General features: G+C 45.8%; 1 protein-coding gene across 5 annotated transcripts in view; it reads left to right on the forward strand.

The window, feature by feature from the left end:
• Positions 1–4,650: 4,650 nt before the first annotated feature.
• ACOT7 (acyl-CoA thioesterase 7) overlaps positions 4,651–20,890 on the forward strand; it is a 245,979-nt gene continuing 229,739 nt past the window's right edge. For 2 of the 5 annotated variants that reach the window (XM_073656691.1, XM_073656692.1), the window contains exon 1: positions 4,651–4,948. In XM_073656691.1, the coding sequence (XP_073512792.1) occupies positions 4,665–4,948 (284 nt within the window). In that variant the 5' untranslated portion in view covers positions 4,651–4,664. Of the gene's footprint in view, positions 4,949–8,918; positions 9,036–14,383; positions 14,494–20,890 lie in introns of those variants that run through there. The other 3 variants (XM_073656694.1, XM_073656693.1, XM_073656696.1) reach the window with 3 other exon arrangements.

Consider the following 20,890-nt stretch of genomic DNA (forward strand, 5'->3'; position numbering starts at 1 on the left):
ACCCAGGTCACACGGCGGCTTAGTCGACTCCGTGAACCAGGGAGGGACCGGGCAGGTGAACCAGGTGCCACTCTGGGACCGACCTTGAGTGAAAGCAGGCGATTCCCACGGGTCAGATGACAGGCGCTGACCGGTACAGCGGATAAGCACGGCAGGCAGGCTGGCGGGTGGTCCAGGTAGATAAGCAGTCAGGTACGGCAGATAGCCAGACAGGCGCTCCGGGTAGGCAAGCAAGCGGACACGACAGGTTACTTGGCAGGTGCTCTGGGCTGGCAGGCTGGCAGGCACGGCAGGTAACTGGCAGGTGCTCCGGGTTGGCAGGCTGGCGGGCACGGCAGGTAACTGGCAGGTGCTCCGGGCAGGCAGGCTGGCGGGCATGGCAGGTAACTGGCAGGTGCTCCAGGTAGACAAGCTGGCGGGCACGGCAGGTAACTGGCAGACTGGCGGGCAGAACTATAGACAGATTGGCGGGCTGGACTATAGACAGACTGGCGGGCTGGACTGATAGGCAGCGGGACCTGAGGGCTGAAGCAAGTGTTAGCACATGGAACAACAACCTTGCACAGGCACCTCCATTTTGGAGGAGGTGCCTTATATAGGAGAAGTCCTCCGGCCATTGGCCGGGGACTTTTTCGGATGGCTCGCGGCCCCTTTAAGAGGGAGGGAGCGCGTGCGCGCCCTAAGCACAGTGCCTGGGAAGCTGCGTGCGGTGCGCGCCACAGCAGCAGGGGAGCAGGAAGACGCCGGACCTGGACCGCGGCGGTGAGGGGAAAGGCGTTTCTGCCCGGCAGGAGGCAGAGACGCTGGTGCTACAGTGTTTATGATACCCGTAAAAAAATTTTTTTAGACAGTATGTTCATGTATACCCCCCCGGGGTAAATGTTTGTCAGCCCATACACTTAGTGCATGGGCATTACAAGTATAGGAGGCCCGCTCATTTCTAATGGGAACATTTTTTTATGAGGCCCTCCTCCACGTCTCTTCCAAGGGGCATTAGAGTGCCTCCAAATTTTTAGCAACCCTTGCATTCACTGCGTAGGCAAACACAATGCGAGACCCACTTCCTAAAAGTGGGAACATTGTTTTCAGGAGGCCCTCTGACCTCCACGTCTCCTCCAATGGGCATTGAAATGCCTCCAAATTTTTGGCAACCCTTGTATTCACTGCATAGGTCAACACTATGGGAAACCCACTTCCTAATAATGGAAACATTGTTTTCAGGAGGCCCTCTGACCTCCACGTTTCTTCCAAGGGGCATTGGAGTGCCTCCAAATTTTTGGCAACCCTTCCATTCACTGCATAGACCAGCACTATGGGAGACCCACTTCCAAATAATGGGAACATTGTTTGGAGAAGGCCTTCTGACCTCCATGTGTCTTCCAAGGGGCATTGAAGTGCCTCCAATTTTTTGGCAACCCTTGGCCAGCACTATGGGAGACCCACTTCCTAATAATAGGAACATTTTTTCATGAGGCCCTCTATGTCTCTTCCAAGGGGCATTGGAGTGCCTCCAAATTTTTGGCAACCCTTGCATTCACTGCATAGGCAAACACAATGGGAGACCCACTTCCTAATAATGGGAACATTGTTTTCAGGAGGCCCTCCTCTAAGTCTCTTCAAATGGGTATTGGGGTGCATCCAAATTTTCAAAGTGGTATTGGGGTGCGTCCAAATTTTGGGCAGCCCTGCCACTCACTGCATATGCAATAACAGTATAGGAGACCCACTCTTTGGTAATGGGAACAATAAAACATAGCGGGCTGATGGCTCTCTAAGAATAGTGAGGGCCGACTGCTGGCCCTTTAAGAATAGTAAAGGCCGCCTGATTGCCCTATAAAAATAGGCTTTGTGACTTTCAGAGTCCCTCCTTCATAAATGAAACACAATGTGTCTGATGACATCTCACACACCACATGGCCAGATAAGGTTGTAAAATGTTAAAATTACATTTCCTGGTAAATGCAATTGTCACAGTTGAAAGCAATGCAAACGTGAAAAAACGCATCAAAAACGCTAAGTGTGAACATAGCCCAAGGTGTGGAGGAGTATTTTTGGTTTTGGTTATTTATTTTGCCTTATATACAAGTCATTACCCTGGAAAGGATGTTCCTTAACATATTTCCCAGGAAAATCCATTTTGGTTTCGTTTTGGTATGTTTTATTGTGAGTCCGTAAAAGTGGCGTAATACCTCTGACAAGGTTGTTGACAGAAGTGACTTGGGAGTCAGAAATGCTTCCAGGGGTCTTCCCCATGCTGTCCTCATGTCATTTGAGCACTGTTCCCATCGATTTGGGCAATTTTTAGGCCCTCTGCAGACCGCCGGGGGGAACCGTCTGAAAAATGCTCGAGTTTCACATAGACTTACATTGGGCTCGTTGCTCGGGTCGAGCACCCGAGTATTCCAATGTGCTCGACCCGAGCAACGAGTACCTGAGCATTTTAGTGCTCGCCCATCACTACCGATAACCTGTTTTATGATCTCCTATGCCAAAAAAATATGAAATATAACTAAAGATGAGCGAACCCAAACTTAAAAGTTCGGGGTTCGTACATTAGTGTCCGATGTTAAACATCGAACACGGACTTCTCCCAGAAGACCGGTGCAATGTTTGGAGTTCCTGGGGAAGTCCGGGAGGAAAAAGAGAGAGAGAGAGAGAGAGAGAGAGAGAGAGAGAATTTTCCAGCTCAAAAGTTCGGTTCACTATTCTTTTCAATGGGGTTCGGGTTCTAGTTCAAGTTTGGGTACAGTTTTTGTACCTGAGCCAAACTTTGGAATAAAGTTTGGGTCGGTACCAGAACTTGAACTTCCACGGGTCCGCTCATCCCTAATTATAACCAATTCTTCTTATTATTATAGCGCCATTTATTTCATGGTGCTTTACATGTGAAAAAAGGGTATACATAATAAAAAACAAGTACAATAATCTTGAACAATACAAGTCACCGACTGGTACAGGAGGAGCGAGGATCCTGCCCTTGAGTGCTCACAGTCTACAAGGGATGGGTGAGGATACAGTAGGTGAGGGCAGAGGTGGTTACTGCAGGTTGTACGCTTGTCGGAAGAGGTGGGTCCTCAGGTTCCTTTTGAAAGTTTCCACGGTAGGCGAGAGTCTGATGTGTTGGGGTAGACAGTTCCAGAGTAGGGGGGATGCGCGGGAGAAATCTTGTATGCGATTGTGGGAAGAGGAGATAAGAGGGGAGTAGAGAAGGAGATCTTGTGAGGATCGGAGGTTACGTGCAGCTAAGTACCGGAAGACTAGGTCACAGATGTATGGAGGAGCCAGGTTGTGGATGGCTTTGTATGCTAAGGTTAGGGTTTTGAACTGTAGTTTCTGGGTAATGGGGAGCCAGTGAAGAGAATGACAGAGAGGAGAGGCCGGGGAATAGCGAGGGGACAGGTGGATTAGTCGGGCAGCAGAGTTTAGGATAGATTGGAGGGGTGCCACAGTATTAGAAGGGAGGCCACAGAGCAGGAGGTTGCTGTAGTAGAGGCGGGAGAGGATGAGGGCATGCACTAGTGTTTTTGCAGAGTCTTGGCTAAGGAATGAGCGGATGCGGGAGATATTTTTGAATTGAAGTCGGCAGGAAGTGGGAAGGGCTTGGATATGTGGTTTTAAGGAGAGATCAGAGTCAAGGGTTACCCCGAGGCAGCAAGCTTGTGGGACTGGGGACAGTGGGCAACTTTGAGGGATGGGTCAGATGGGGGGGTGAGTGAGATGGGGGAAAGATGATGAATTCAGTTTTATCCATGTTTTAGAAATATGGCAGACAGACATTGTGGGATTCTGGTTAGTAAGTAGTTGATATCGGGTCCAGAGAGGTAGATCTGAAAGCCTTGGGACTCTGTGCTGTCCAAAGCCAAAGGTGTAAATTTAGAAGAGCAGGGGTCCTAGAACTGAACCTTGGGGAACACCGACACATAGGGGGTGAGATGAGGAGGTGGTGTGTGAGTGGGAGACACTGAATGTCCGGTCTGTTAGGTATGAAGAGATTCAAGATAGGGCCAAGTTTGTGATGCTGAGAGATGAGAGTCTGTAGTAAGAGGGAATGGTCGACTGTCGAAGGCAGATAACAGGTCCAGAAGGAGGAGGACAGAGTAGTGTCGCTTGGATTTGGCGGTCAGTAGGTTGTTTGTGACTTTAGTCAGGGCAGTTTCAGATGGTGCGGTCATAAGCCAGATTGTAAGCGGTTGAAGAGGGTGGAGGATGAGAGGTGGGAGGACAGCTCAAAGTGGACATGTTGTTCCAGTAGTTTTGAGGCAAAGGGGAGAAGTGATATGGGGATATAGCTAGTCAGAGATGATGGGTCAAGGGAGGGCTTTTTGAGGATGGGTGTGATCGAGACATGTTTGAAACATGAGGGGATACAAAGCAATAAAGCTATCACAGCTTTCCAACTGGTTGTTGTCACCCAATTATCCCAAACCTGGCTATATGTGGAGCGCTCCAGGAGGAGCAACGTATGACTAGATACTTGCCATTCAGGGGTTAGCAGACAAGCCTTATAGCAGCTTGTTATATTAGTTGTTACCCAACTTTCCCAGAAACAGATGGACTATATTAGTAATTCACTTTTATTGATTATTTCCATTTTCTCAGGTCCAGATGAAGGCGCGCCTCTAATATTAGATATAATTGGTCCTCACTTAATGACCAGGCAATGAATGGACTGTGAGTGCACAGCTGCCTTGCTGCAAGGTCCTAGTACCCAGCAGGCAGAGGTGTGTGCTCTCATTCCCTTACAGGAGGGTGGTCAGAGCTGTGAATGCAGGAGGAAGGACCCAGCCTCTGTCATCCATTCTCCTCCTCCTATATCACCCTCCCCTTCCAGGCTCAGCATCCAGGAACAACCAGGCACCTTCAGCAGCTGCAACCCATCATCATCCAGCAGAGAAGAGACAATGTCACAGCACAAGCAGCCTGCAGCCTCTGCCATTCAGATCAGCAGGTAAAGCAGCAGGGGGTGTCATGACTGCAGAGCTGGGCTGGCTGCATTGACATAGAGCATGCTGGAGGGAGAGCCGACCATTCATTGCCTGCAGTGTCTACAGCACACGTGGGGGAAGCCGGCATAGCAGTGATGCAATGGAGGGAGGGAGGGGAGGCAGCTGTGACTCTGCAGAAAGCAGTGAGGCCTGCGCACAACTCCTGTGCTGGAGACGGGCTGGAAGTAGGGCACAGGGCGCCTGTAGGTGAGCGCTCCAGCCACCAGGGGGCACTGTGCTAATGAGAGTCAGTGCAGCAGACCTGCAGGGAGGTGGTGACAGATCTGTTACATAATGTCTGCCAGGGGCACAGGAGTGTTTGCTACTAACTTACTCTGAGTTGTGTGATACATTGTATAATATTGTGCTCCAGGTGCCATGTTTGTATCATCTCTGCAGGAAACTGAATGAACTCAGTATTGTGAAGGGGGAGGCTTGGATGGGAATGGGATCAGCATCCATCTCATCTGCACAGTCATTTTTCATATCAGGGTAATTAAGTGTCACCTGGAGGGGGTGGGGGGATTATTCACTTGTGCCCCTATATCTTGGCTTGATGCAATACAATTAGATGATGATCCGGTCATTAGACTAGGAGTGATGTAGTTTCCTGCAGGGAAGGATGTGCTGGCGATCAGCCTCCATTGTCATCTGCGGCTTCTTCTTGACACTATTGGGGCTCGTTCACACATCACACGACTGTATTTTCGGTCAGAGTTCTGTCCGCGCCAAAAACAGGCAGCAGTCAGACCAATGTTACTCAATGAGGCATTGCAGATGAGCGATTGTTCTCTTTTTTTTTCCCCTATGGATGCATGATAAAAAAAAATTGGATATCCTACAGAGACACAGTACAGCATCCAATTTTTATGGATACACTGCAGTTCTGTAACATAGGAAACTGTAAATGGTACTGTAAGTGATTAACCCGTTCACGACATGCACTGCGCATGTTGTGTCTCCCGCTTTGGCGCGGGCTCCGGCGATGAGCCCGCAACTTTCCGGGCACATGACAGCTCATCTGATCAGCTGTCATGTGCCCCTAACAGCCGCGGGTGGAATCGCGATCCACCCACATCTGTTAACATGTTAAATGGCGCTGTCAATCTCTGACAGCGGGATTTAACATGGCCACAACGGAAGGATGTCACTAGTCCCGCCCATCGGTGCCCATGTCACAGGTCGCCGATGGATTGGCATGACAACCCGGGATCATTGCCAGGATGCTATGAGCACTGCCCAGCGTTCGACGCTCATAGCAAGTGAGCATTTCTGCTACACACAGGCGATCTGATGATCGCAGCCTCTAGTCTTCCATGGAGACTATTGAAGCAAATGAAAAGTTAAAAAAAAAAAAAAAAAAAAAAGTTTTTTAAAAAATATAAAAGTTTAAATCACCCTCCTTTCGCCCCATTCAAAATAAAACAATTAAAAAAAATCAAATATACACATGCTTGGTATTGCCGCATTCAGAATTGCCCGGTCTATCAATATATAAAAATAATCCGATCGGTAAACGGCGTAATGAGAAAAAAATCAAAATGCCGCAACATTGCTAGAAAATGCAATAACGGGCGATCAAAACATCATATCTTCCCCAAAATGTTATTAATAAAAACATCTCGGCGCGCAAAAAATAAGTCCTCACCCGGCCCCAGATCCCAAAAAATGGAGACGCTACGGGTCTCAGAAAATGGCAACTTTTTTTTAACAAACTTTGGATCTTTTTTTCACCACTTAAATAAAAAAATAACCTATACATGTTTGGTATCTACAAGCTCGTAATGACCTGGAGAATAATAATGGCAGGTCAGTTTTACCATATAGTGAACGTGGTTAGAAAAAAAAAAAAAAAAAAAAAAACAATTGTGAAATTGCACTTTTTTTGCAATTTCACCGCACTTGGAATTACTGTTTTCCATAACATGATATGGTAAAACCAATGGTGTAGTTCAAAAGTGCAACTCATCCTACAAAAAACAAGCCCTTACATGGCCATATTGACCAAAGAATAAAAAAGTTATGGCTCTGGGAAGAAGGGGAGCAAAAAACGAGAGCGCAAAAACGGAAAACGGCTGCGGTGTGAAGGGGTTAATAGCTGCTGCTATAAGAAAACGGATTATACATGGATGACAAGGTAAGAAAAAAACCGTCCCACTTTCTGGATGTACCTCTGAACGATTTTTTTTTTTTTAGTAAGCTCGTGTGAACTTAGCTTATGGGTAAGTTCCCACGATGAGCGATGAGTTTTTGATGTTGCAGGATTTCTGCACAAGGTAGCTAATTAGGTTACTTGTGGTTCTTATTTTTTTTTTTCATTTTTGTTATCTTGATTTACTGCTGCGTTTTTTGTCTCCTTTTGGTATTTTTTGCTTTTAGGCCTCATTCACACATTAGCGTTTAAACACGTGCATGAAAAAATGTTACCGGTGTGCTGTCTGTGTTTTTCATGGAACCGTAGACTTGTATTGGCCCTTTTCATCTGTGATACCAGAAAAAAAAAAAGGCCATGTCTCTGTGAGTTTTGCATGGACACACGGACATGTGAATATCACCATAGATTATAATGGGTACATGTTCTATCTGTGAGAAAAAAAAAGTAAATATCCTGGTACTGATATGGATGACTGCTGAGCAATGAGTGGTTGTGAGGACATAATGTGGACTTACCACCCAGGACAATAATGTTCAGACTCTGTGGTTTAAGTGCACAAATAACATTCGTAAAACGGACTTGTGTGAAGTTTATTTTTTTGTCTGGATGTTACTTTTTTTTTTTTTTTAACGGTCTTCAGCTCGATCTCGAGCCATGATGACTAGATGGATGAACGCTCTGTAGGAAGATCGATCTTGTGCAAGCCTAGATAGGTCCACTAGGGTCTTCTCCACCGTTATCTTTATAGTATCAAGCCATCGGGTTGCTGGTCTTCCTTTTCGCCTTGTTCCTTCTATTCTTCTGACCATGATGTCCTCTCCAGTGATTGCCATCTTCATATAATGTGTCCAAAGTAGACAAGTCGTAGCTTGGTGATCCTTGCTTCTAGTGACTTGTCTGGCTTGATTTGTTCCAAAATTGATTTGTTTGTTCTTCTTGCCATTCATGGTATTGGTAACCTCCTTCTTCAGCACCACATTTCAAAGGTGTCAATTCTTCTTCTGTCTTGTGCCTTCATCATCCCGGTTCGCATTCATATGTTATTACAGAAAGGAGCAGACTATGTACGAGCCGTGTCTTCGTCGCAAGTGAAATTTTCCTCGATTTGAAGGCCTTGTCCAATGACTTCATTGTTGACTTCCGGTGTGGATGTTGTACACCTTTTTCTGCTTGCAGTGCCACTTTCCACTAGTAGAGTGTCACCGTAAATGAGATGTCAATTTAGGGCTCTCTCCAATCTGTTTGGCAGGTTTCACATATCTGACATTCATGGTCCAAGTGGGTCGTATATCTCTTGACCAAAACACAGGAGCCTCATTTATATAGATATGGTTCTTGAGTTCAGGTCAGGAGACCCGCTGCCGAAGAAGACACGTTAGTCCGTACGTGGACCGTGAATGTCGGATGTGTGAAACTGGCTTAAGCCAAGCTATAGACTTGCGACTTGGAGACCCCTTCCACATTTATGAATTATTACATGGACATTCTCTGCTTTATTTCCCGTGTGTAAACTAAATATATGCTGTAAGGTTACTCGTTATAGGGATGTCCGCTGTGGGATCTGTCTAAAAAAAAAATAATATCATTACCATTAATATGATTTTAATTTTTCTTTTCTGTGACTGTCTGATAAGCCAGAACATTTGATAATCTGCCTATTAAAGGGATATCACTGTAAATGAATTTTCACGACATTATCTGCTGCACTTTATTTAATAGAAATGTCGCCCCCTGCCTTCAGTACTTTGTATTAAGCCGAAGGATTGTTGGAAAAATTTGGGAGCAGCGAGGCCTCCGTAGCACACACCAGGGTGGGAGGGGGTTTATACTGAGGCTGTGAAGTGTTTGCATGACAGAGAGAAGGGAGATCAGCCCCGAGGAGGCTTAGAGGAGCTGTAAGTAGTTGGAGGCAATGGAGGCTATGTCGCAGTTCAGTTTAGGTCAGGGCTCTTGACTATGCATTGTGTTGTATGTCATGGTATCTTGCACTTTTTCAAGCTTTTCTCCTTGTGCAGAATATCTCTAACACAGTAGCTAGCATTGCAGTTATTAATAGTCATTCGAAACATCTGCCCCTCACAATAAAAGGCTTCGGACCCCCTGAGCTTCTTGCCGAGCTTGCAGAAATATTTTAAGAATTACTTCTATGGTGAAGGTCGGTCCATGGCGCAGACGGCACCACTTGTTCTACCATGTAGAGGCATTGTCTATAGCGAAATGTTTAATACAATCTGAAATAATTGTACAGTGAGAATACACTCCGAAATATTCTACTAGGATTAATCCAATTCCGGACTTGTCCTTATAGCAACAAATATGACAATGTTACGTGTTCAGTATTGAACTGTAGATACGGCCATCGGCAAAGTTGTAGGAAAAACATCTTGTGGTGGATACCTCAAAACATATTAAAATGTTGTATTATGTCATTTTATTAGTTGGAAAATATCACTTTAAAATTCCTTTTAAAGAGAAAATCCAGTGAGAAGATCTCATTGGTGAAGTCTATATTGGCAGATCACCACTGATTTTGTGAATGAAAAGATGCAATCCACCTCATATCTCCACTGCACTTAGATTTCTCTGACGGAAAACCCGTCCTTGTAAGAAAATAGCCAATTAGTCATTTATATCCACGACATTCTGCAGGGAATGTTGTTAGTCTTGAATCTCAGCAATCATGGTGTCCGATTTCACCACTATAATCTTCTCACATTATTATGCTTAGATTTTCTTCAACTTTTAAAGTGAAAAAAAAAGTTTAAAAAAAACTTTTAAACTCCTATAGACCAACTTAACTGATCATTTATAATCTTGATATATTTTATTTTTGCAGTTATAGCTTCTGCACCCTTGAACTTTTTGTAATAATTTCTCAGTACCACTTTCTACCTGTAAGACTAAAGATTAAATGAACAATCCACTGAAAGTGTAACCATCACTTTAATTTTCTAAACCAATAGAGCACATGAAAATAAACAATTTTGTAATATATCTTATCAGAAAAAAAGCTGCTTCTTTCGCCTCCTGGACTGATCATTCATTCTCAAAATTTTCAATTCATGGGTAAAATCTGTATTTAGTGATTGTTCCATTAATGAGATAGAATTTCATCAGTAGCAACTGTCATCTTTTATGTAGATGGGAGAGAATGTCGAGGCAGAGCTTCTCCCTCCGCATAAGACATGACAATCACTACTGATAATATTCTATCTCAATGAAGACAGATTTTACCTGTGAATTAAGAAGTTTGAAAGTTAAAGATCAGTCCTGGCAGAGAAAAAAGCAGATTCCTCTGATAAGATATATTACAAATTTGCTTCTTTTCATGTGTACTATTGATTTATGAAATAAAAATTAAGACGGTTACACTTTCAATTCTAGAATCTTTGATTGCCAACTCCACATTTGTATCCCAATATAAAGTCTTCTGAAAGCTACAGTGTATGGTAGCGACATATTACCCAGCCAGAGTCACCTAGGTGCCATCTCTGGTGTAAATTGTATAATGGTAGGATGGCTGACATGTGTGATAATAAGGCTTTCATTGTTTATGACTACAGAGAGAAGGTGCCCTGAACCTATGAGGCCAGTACAATTAATATAACGATACATATCCATATGTTAGTCATTATCAAGGGAGCTGTAAAGTAAGTTCGTCCCCATGGAGCACATAATGAGCCGAGTCTACTGAAAGACTAAGAGAATGTAATTTCATAGACTGTATTTCTCTGTGTATAAAGATCTATTATTATTATTATTATACTTGAGTCCTAAAATTTATTTATAAATATCCAGAGAATAAGAACTTTAGGAGTTTTGGCATCACCTTGTGTATCCTCATATTATTAGCTCTGGCCAAGCAGTTTTGTGCCGAATGTGGGGCACACTATTAACAAGGGGGATAGTAACATTCAGTTATTAATACATTACCAGGGGGAGTAACAGGAACCACACAACACAGCAGCCTAATAAAAGATGCTTTAGATTATTTTTTAATACATAAAGACTCCTTGTTTTAGTACCCCATCCGGCATATTGATCCAAGAAACTAAGCTGTTCAGGCACAGGCTATGTATAACGCTTTACTCTTGCAATATAAAGACTATAGTCTGGAACAAGGCTACTCACTTGGGAGCGATCCGAGGTATAACAGGAACCTTTTCTATTCCTATTGGTTTATTTCAGTCCTCATAAACCACATCACTTGCTGCCTTTGTCCGGCAGCTAGTAAAACCTAAAGTAACAAGTCCATACAATAGTGCTGGTTAGCCCACCAGCTTCTTAGGGCTTTAGCAAAGGTCCACAATCCAGGAGATCTGCACACCTCCATACACACAGTAATCTGTGAGACAAACCGCTCTCAATTTACCCAGGTGAGACGTTGTTCCGCTGCTCATGATTAACCCCTTTTAGTCCTATATGCACTAAAGCATTACTTCAAGTTTATCTCCCCTCCACTATGTCTAACAGCCACCTTATAGTCTAAATTGAAGGATTTTGCACTGATCCTGAGTTCCTGCCTGTATTTATTTTTTTTTTAGAAATACACTAGTTAGAAACTTAACAAGTAGCTGTCCAACAACCCACACCCCACCGCCTATAATGTATGGGCAGTAGTAGTGCAGACTGAGCCGACCATACATTGCTGACACTTCCCATAAATTGTAGAGTACACACTTTGCTGACACTTCCCATACATTGTAGAGTACACACTTTGCTGACACTTCCCATACATTGTAGAGTACACACTTTGCTGACACTTCCCATACATTGTAGAGGACACGCTTTGCTGACACTTCCCATACATTGTCGAGGACACACTTTGCTGACACTTCCCATACATTGTCGAGGACACACTTTGCTTAGACTTCCCATAAATTGTAGAGTACACACTTTGCTGACACTTCCCATACATTGTAGAGTACACACTTTGCTGACACTTCCCATACATTGTAGAGTACACACTTTGCTGACACTTCCCATACATTGTAGAGGACACGCTTTGCTGACACTTCCCATACATTGTCGAGGACACACTTTGCTGACACTTCCCATACATTGTCGAGGACACACTTTGCTGACACTTCCCATACATTGTCGAGGACACACTTTGCTTAGACTTCCCATAAATTGTAGAGTACACACTTTGCTGACACTTCCCATACATTGTAGAGTACACACTTTGCTGACACTTCCCATACATTGTAGAGTACACACTTTGCTGACACTTCCCATACATTGTAGAGGACACGCTTTGCTGACACTTCCCATACATTGTCGAGGACACACTTTGCTGACACTTCCCATACATTGTCGAGGACACACTTTGCTTAGACTTCCCATACATTGTCGAGTACACACTTTGCTGACACTTCCCATACATTGTCGAGTACACACTTTGCTGACACTTCCCATACATTGTAGAGGACACACTTTGCTGACACTTCCCATACATTGTCGAGGACACACTTTGCTTAGACTTCCCATACATTGTAGAGGACACGCTTTGCTGACACTTCCCATACATTGTAGAGGACACACTTTGCTGACACTTCCCATACATTGTCGAGGACACGCTTTGCTGACACTTCCCATACATTGTAGAGGACACGCTTTGCTGACACTTCCCATACATTGTCGAGTACACACTTTGCTGACACTTCCCATACATTGTCGAGTACACACTTTGCTTAGACTTCCCATACATTGTCGAGGACACACTTTGCTGACACTTCCCATACATTGTCGAGGACACGCTTTGCTGACACTTCCCATACATTGTAGAGGACACGCTTTGCTGACACCTCCCATACATTGTCGAGGACACGCTTTGCTGACACTTCCCATACATTGTAGAGGACACGCTTTGCTGACACTTCCCATACATTGTAGAGGACACGCTTTGCTGACACTTCCCATACATTGTCGAGTACACAATTTGCTGACACTTCCCATACATTGTCGAGGACACACTTTGCTGACACTTCCCATACATTGTCGAGGACACACTTTGCTGACACTTCCCATACATTGTCGAGGACACGCTTTGCTTAGACTTCCCATACATTGTAGAGGACACACTTTGCTGACACTTCCCATACATTGTAGAGTACACACTTTGCTGACACTTCCCATACATTGTCGAGTACACACTTTGCTGACACTTCCCATACATTGTCGAGGACACACTTTGCTGACACTTCCCATACATTGTCGAGGACACACTTTGCTGACACTTCCCATACATTGTCGAGGACACGCTTTGCTTAGACTTCCCATACATTGTAGAGGACACACTTTGCTGACACTTCCCATACATTGTAGAGGACACACTTTGCTGACACTTCCCATACATTGTAGAGTACACACTTTGCTGACACTTCCCATACATTGTAGAGGACACACTTTGCTGACACTTCCCATACATTGTAGAGTACACACTTTGCTGACACTTCCCATACATTGTAGAGGACACGCTTTGCTGACACTTCCCATACATTGTCGAGGACACGCTTTGCTGACACTTCCCATACATTGTAGAGGACACACTTTGCTGACACTTCCCATACATTGTAGAGTACACACTTTGCTGACACTTCCCATACATTGTAGAGGACACGCTTTGCTGACACTTCCCATACATTGTCGAGTACACAATTTGCTGACACTTCCCATACATTGTCGAGGACACAATTTGCTGACACTTCCCATACATTGTCGAGGACACACTTTGCTGACACTTCCCATACATTGTCGAGGACACGCTTTGCTTAGACTTCCCATACATTGTAGAGGACACACTTTGCTGACACTTCCCATACATTGTAGAGGACACACTTTGCTGACACTTCCCATACATTGTAGAGTACACACTTTGCTGACACTTCCCATACATTGTCGAGTACACACTTTGCTGACACTTCCCATACATTGTCGAGGATACACTTTGCTGACACTTCCCATACATTGTCGAGGATACACTTTGCTGACACTTCCCATACATTGTCGAGTACACACTTTGCTGACACTTCCCATACATTGTCGAGGACACGCTTTGCTGACACTTCCCATACATTGTCGAGTACACGCTTTGCTGACACTTCCCATACATTGTAGTGACTGTTGTGAAATGTTACAGTAAGTTAAATATTACTCTCCTCATCAGTTGCATTTGATTTCCTGCCTGCATTAGTGCAAAGGTGATATTTCTGGACTGCAAAACGTCTCTCATCTTATTCAGCTCATAGGAATCTCCAAATCTCTTGGCCGTTCCTTGTGACCCACCTTACTTCTGGGGATGCGGCTTCCAAGTATTAAACGCATTTTGGAAGGACTTCTGTTCCACTCCAGGTAAAACCTCTTCATTGAATTCCTCCTGCGCAGTTACTGATCCCTGTGTGAGAAATGCTCAACAAAAGGAGATGGTGCCGGGTGTTTGTGCAAATATGCAGCGTTCAGATTGATGTGTATCATAGTCACAAAGGGTCTAAGTCATCCAGTCACCGGGAGTACTAGAGCGATCAGCATGCCGCTGGTCTTAGGACTTCTGGCCATCACCAGAGTAAAGGTTTACTTACCGTTCCTTTATGGTAAAGTAAAAAGGTATGGTCCCTGCCATGGTTTTTTTTTGTCTTGCTGTATATATAGTATGCTGCTGTGGTACCAACCTGCATCTCTCCAGTTGTTGTGAAACTACAACTCTCAGCATGCTCCACAGGATTATCTAGACTGTATCAAATTATAGCAAACTCTTACTATCAGGTCTTTATGGGGTTTTAGCCTTGGGAAGTAAAGAGAAATTCTGACTTAACGCAAATATAGATCTTGACAAAGTATAACCATTATGCTATGTTCACATCTGCTAAAGACCATGTGCACACTAAGCATATCCATATGGCTCTAAAATAAATCAAAAGAAGGTCCTTTTGGCCACCATTGAGCCAGTATACAGTATGTTATTAAACAGCAAAAAAATAAAGTATGGATAAGACCACACACACCCATACATATGCATTCAGCAAAAAAGGATTCTGTGTGCTTCTTGTAACATAGATGGGTGATGGAAGCTGATACATATATGGGCTCACATGGTGGGGTGGATCCTCTAAGCCCAAGGTTCAGGTGGGCACACAGGCGTCTGGGTGGCTGAGTTGGGGAACACCTCGGGCAGGCGGCTGAGTTGGGGAACACCTCGGGCAGGCGGCAGAATTCCGGAAGTATATTGGCAGACAGGAGGCTTCATGGATATGCAGACAGAACTCCAGAGTAAGAAGAAAATCTATTACCATGGAAGCCGCAAGCAGCCAGGAAGACGTCCTGAAAACCGCAGGCTTGTACGTAGAAGAGGTCCTAGAAGACCAGGGACGGGTAGCAGACAGGACTCCAGAGGAACTAGAAAGTCTGAATACCTTTGGAATCTGCAGACAGCCATGATGAAATCCTTGAAACCGCAGGCAGGTCGATACTGGAAACCGCCGGCAAGTAGGTAACTGTACTGGAAACTGCAGGCAGGTAGATGGCAATACTGGAAATCACAGGGTCCTCCACAGATGGGTAGAAAGGTTGCTGGAAACTGCAGGCAAGTAGGTAGCGATACTGGAAACTGCAGGCAGGTGGGTAGATGGTTACTGAAAACCATAGACCGGTAACTCGGGGACTGGAAACCACAGACAAGCAGGAGACGTCCTGGTGAATGTGAACTTAGAGCAACACCAAGACACAGGTGTGTCTCTAGGGAGCCTTTATAAAAGCATTGGAAATACAAGACATGAACACGCTGGGCTACTTGCAAAACCCGACATGGAGGACCAGAAAATCAAACAACCCGGGGCATGTGCGTAACAGAAGCCACTGTTGGGTATCCATCACTAGTATCTATTTCAAGTATACTTTAGGAGCTTTTCCTGCCTTATACTCTATGTTGACATTAGGTTTCTGTATCTACTATATAATTGTCTTATCCTGTCTGTCTGTCTGTCCTGGAAATCCCGGGTCGCTGATTGGTCCGGCCGCGGCCAATCAGCGATGCGGCATTTCTGAAAAACATGGCGGCCGTTAGCGGCTCATGTGCGGCACGGAGGTCAGCGGCGATGCAGCCGGCTACTCGCAGCATAAGTCCCCCGACCGCAGGCGCCGCTGACCTACATGCGGCTATCGTCGGAAGATCAGCGGCTACGGACGCTTATCTCCCGAGGACAAGTGTGACTCCCCTCCCCTCCTCTCCTGCCGTCCCTCCCCCAGCTCGATCAGGACCCCGGCGTCATACTTACCCCTCCCCGTGCCTCCGCAGCAGCTCCTGTGTCTTCCGCTGATGCTCTGTGACGTCTCAGGTCAGCGGGCGCGGTGACGTCATTACACTGCGCTCTCTCCTGACCGGTCACAGCGCACAGCGTCAACATGCGGGCTACGCTGGAGTCCAGAGAAGCAGCTGAGAAGAGAGGTGAGTATTGGATTTTTTTTTCTGGATGGGGCCATAGGGGACCTGCATGGGGCACTATGGGGGGATGGATATACAGGGGATATGACTTCCTACATGGGGCATTATATGGGGGAGAGGTGACCTCCTACATGGGGCATTATATGGGGGGGGGAGGTGACCTCCTACATGGGGCATTATATGGGGGGAGAGGTGACATCCTACATGGGGCATTATATGGGGGGGGGAGGTGACATCCTACATGGGGCATTATATGGGGGGGGGTGACATCCTACATGGGGCATTATATGGGGGGGTAGAGGTGACATCCTACATGGGGCATTATATGGGGGGGGGAGAGGTGACATCCTACATGGGGCATTATATGGGGGGGAAAGGTGACATCCTACATGGGGCATTTATATGGGGGGAGAGGTGACATCCTACATGGGGCATTATATGGGGGAGAGGTCACATCCTACATGGGGCATTATATAGGGGAGAGATGACATCCTACATGGGGCATTATATAGGGGAGAGGTGACATCCTGCATGGGGCATTATATGGGGGGAGAGGTCACATCCTGCATGGGGCATTATATGGGGGGAGAGGTCACATCCTGCCTGGGACATTATATGGGGGGAGAGGTCACATCCTGCATGGGGCATTATATGGGGGAGAGGTGACATCCTGCATGGGGCATTATATACGGGGATGTGACTTCCTGCATGGGGCATTATATGCATGGGGTATTATATACGGGGGATGTGACTTCCTGCATGGGGCATTATAAAGGAGGGTCGGGAGACATATGCTAGAATACCCGATGCGTTAGAATTGGGCCACCATCTGTCTGTCTGTCTTTCTGTCTGTCCTGGAAATCCCGCGTCGCTCATTGGTCCGGCAGCGGCCAATCAGCGCCGCGGGATAAAAGATGGCGGCCGTTAGCGGCTCATCTGCGGGACGGAGATGCAGCCGGGAGATGACCAGCGCGAGGCGCTCATCTCCCGGCCGGTAGCAGCGGAAGGACCGCCGGCGTCGCTGACCTCCATGCGGAAGGGAGGACCAGGGAGCGGCGCTACGGGGCGGGATACTTCTGCTGCGAGCGTCCGCTCATGTCCCGGGTTCTCGCAGCGGAAGTATCCGCACAGGCAGCGCCGCTGACATCCATGCGGAAGGGAGGACCGGGGAGCGGCGCTGACATCCATGCGGCTAGGGTGTGAAGGGAGGACCGGGGAGCGGCGCTGACATCCAATTGGTCGCGGCCGCTATTTAAATGTGCCGCACAAATCGGTGATTGGTCGCGGTCTTGGCCCGCGACCAATCACTGATCTTGCGGCTAAAGTTAACCACTACTGTGCTGATTGGTCGCGGACGCTATTTAAATGTGGCGCCAAAATCGGTGATTGGTCGCGCCCAGCGTTGGCGACCAATCAGCACAGCGGTGTTTAAATGTGGAGCCAAGATCGGTGATTGGTCGCGGCCGATATTTAAATTTGGCGCCCAAATCGGTGATTGGTCGCGGCCAGCGACCAATCAGCGATTTTTAACACAAATGTCCGGACCTTAGTAACACCATGCGGATACTGTGGGGACATCAGCGGCTAGGGAGTCAAGGGAGGACCGGGGAGCGGCGCTGCGGGTCGGGATACTTCTGCTGCAAGCAGTCGCTCATCTCCCGGCTTCTCGCAGCGGAAGTAGCCGCACAGGCAGCGACGCTCCCCGGTCCTCACCAATACGATTCGCTGATTGGTCGCGCTCTCCGCCCGCGACCAATTAGTGATCTTGGCGCTAAAGTTAAACACCGCTCTGCTCACCGATTTGGGCGCCACATTTAAATAGCGGCCGCGACCAATCACCGATCTTGCTGCCACATTTAAACACTGCAGTGCTGATTGGTCGCGGATGCCAGCCGTGACCAATCAGCGAGATTGGCGCCAAATTTAGATTTTGGAAAATCTCATTCCCCGGCTGCCGCTTCACAAACTGTGCTATATTCACCCTCCTCAGGTCCCTGCTGTTGCTTCTGGTGTCTGTTAATGTTTAAAGCTCTGACGACAGCACTGCAGCCAATAGCTGAGCTCAGCGACTCTGCCAGAGTTGACGGCATGATCCACTCAGAGCTACTGAGCTCACTGATTGGCTGCAGCCCTATTGATGAGATGTCAGTGCTGCAGTCAATCAAAGACACAAGAGACAGTGGTGGAGACCCTGCACCGGACCTGAGAAGGGTGAGTAATGCACATTCGTTTTTTTTTTAAAAACTGCAGTCATGGGACAAGGGTTTTCCCAAAACTGGAGAACCCTTTCAAGGATTTATTGAGTGATAAATTATCTCTTTGTGAGCGAAGTGATTCATTAGTGCAACATCTTATTGTGTAGCCATTTGTAATACTGCCTAACAATGAAAAACATGAAACCGGTTAGGATATGGATGTATTCACTTATTACTTTTTATGGCACAATGCTAACTTTCAAGGACACTTTTTTTGTTCTTTTTTTGCTAAGTCATTATTGTTACATTTTATATGTGTTCGTTAGCAATCAAAATAAAAAGGCAGAATAAGATATATGTAGGGGCGGATATACTATTGGTGCAGCCGCACTGGGACCCTAGAGGTAAGGGGGCAATTTCCATTTCCAAAACAGGTGGAATTGTGTATTATGAGGAGCTATTGGGCTGCAAAGCACTCAGATATTGTTCTTGCACAGGGGCCTCTCCTGTCTGTCTTCGCCAGTGGATATACTGTATGGTTAGATGTGACCCAATGGTGCACTGCAAAGTATATTCCAAGAAAAGTCCACAGATCCTCAATCAAAGTCAGCAACTCTCAAAGCAGTGTTTGCGGCTAAATATTAGCAAAATGTTCAGTGTTTGTTGGTGTAGGTCGCTCCCCACCTCCTGGGTGTAATGCTGCCTCCGGGATTAGATCAGATATATCGATCATTCACATGCAGTATGTACAGCAGATGCCATATGATGACTATAAGCTGCTGTTTAAAATTACCTGGAGACAATACAGAGAACAAATGGGGAGAAAAAAATAAATATCTGAGCGCGAATTCAGAATTTACTTGTATAGCACTCAGAAACTTCAGATGGGAACCCTGACAAGAATACTAGATGTTTAAAGGGGTTGTCCACACTTTTAAAGGTAATCTGTCAGTAGTAGTTTTTTGCTACCTCATCTGAGAAAGAGAAGCTGAATCCAACGATGTATCACTTAGATTATTGGGTGCAGTCGTTCTGACGCAAACAGCTATTAGATTTACAATGAAGCAGAGCTGAGAAAGCTAACCCCGCCCACACCAGGCTCTGTATATACAATGTCTATAGACAGTGAGCTGCCTATTACAGGAGGGGGCGTGTCAGACTGGCATGCATGCAGTGCTGTATCCCAGGAATGATAAGCTCCTGGTTCTAAAACAATCATTGCCAACAAACAAAACTATGGAGCTTGATAAGAGAGGCATCACTGAAATCTGTGTTTTAACCACTACCTCATGCTGTCATCCGATTACATAACACAAACCCGCTGACAGTCCCTTTAAATAGAAAAAGACAGATAAGAGTTACAAACTCTCCTGTCATTCAGTCTGCATGAATTCACTGACAGATACTCAGTTAACTCATTTTGCAGCCAGCAATATACAGTCGAATATTCATGCATACATGAAAGACTGAATAAGCGAACTTTGGCCAGAACACAGGTTTGCTCTATACTTCTGCTACGTCACAGGTGACCCTGTTCACCTGCATTTATGCAGCATCAGCACAGAGCGATCTTTGGCCGAGTGACCAGTCTCAGTTTTTGAAGAATACTACAAGACAAGAAAAATTAAAAGTGTTATTTCAATCCTGTAAATCAGGTGGTGATGGCGGTATTACACCTCTATTGTTCAGCTATGTGGAAATGAATCGCAGATTAGTTTACCTATTTGACTACATAATTCCAGATAACAACACCATGTAGAACCACACAGAAGTGACTTATAAAATCATTAGACTCAGTACAAACTATGTAGCAAAAGTCATCAAGTACAGGTAAGAAAGAAGGAAGTGTTCAATGTGTAGAGTCCTGACTGTGTTACAGATATGTAGCTGTTTATCCCCCATCGCGGCCTATAGACATTAATGCCTGCCATTTTTGAATTTTTTTTTTTTTGGAATTGAGAATTGTCACAAACTACATCCTTGGTGAACGCCGACAGAAGCGGGCCCCTGTGCAAGAACAGTGTATGGGCCCCTCTTTGTGTCTGTAACAAAAGCTGCTTAGTAGTGGCCCCCTTCCCTCTTGGGCCCCTGTGTGACTGCACAGGTTGCACCAATT

The sequence above is a fragment of the Phyllobates terribilis genome, unplaced genomic scaffold (genome assembly GCF_046119375.1).
Source record: "Phyllobates terribilis strain yellow unplaced genomic scaffold, ASM4611937v1 Scaffold_12__6_contigs__length_324123572, whole genome shotgun sequence".
Taxonomy (NCBI): Eukaryota; Metazoa; Chordata; class Amphibia; order Anura; family Dendrobatidae; genus Phyllobates; species Phyllobates terribilis.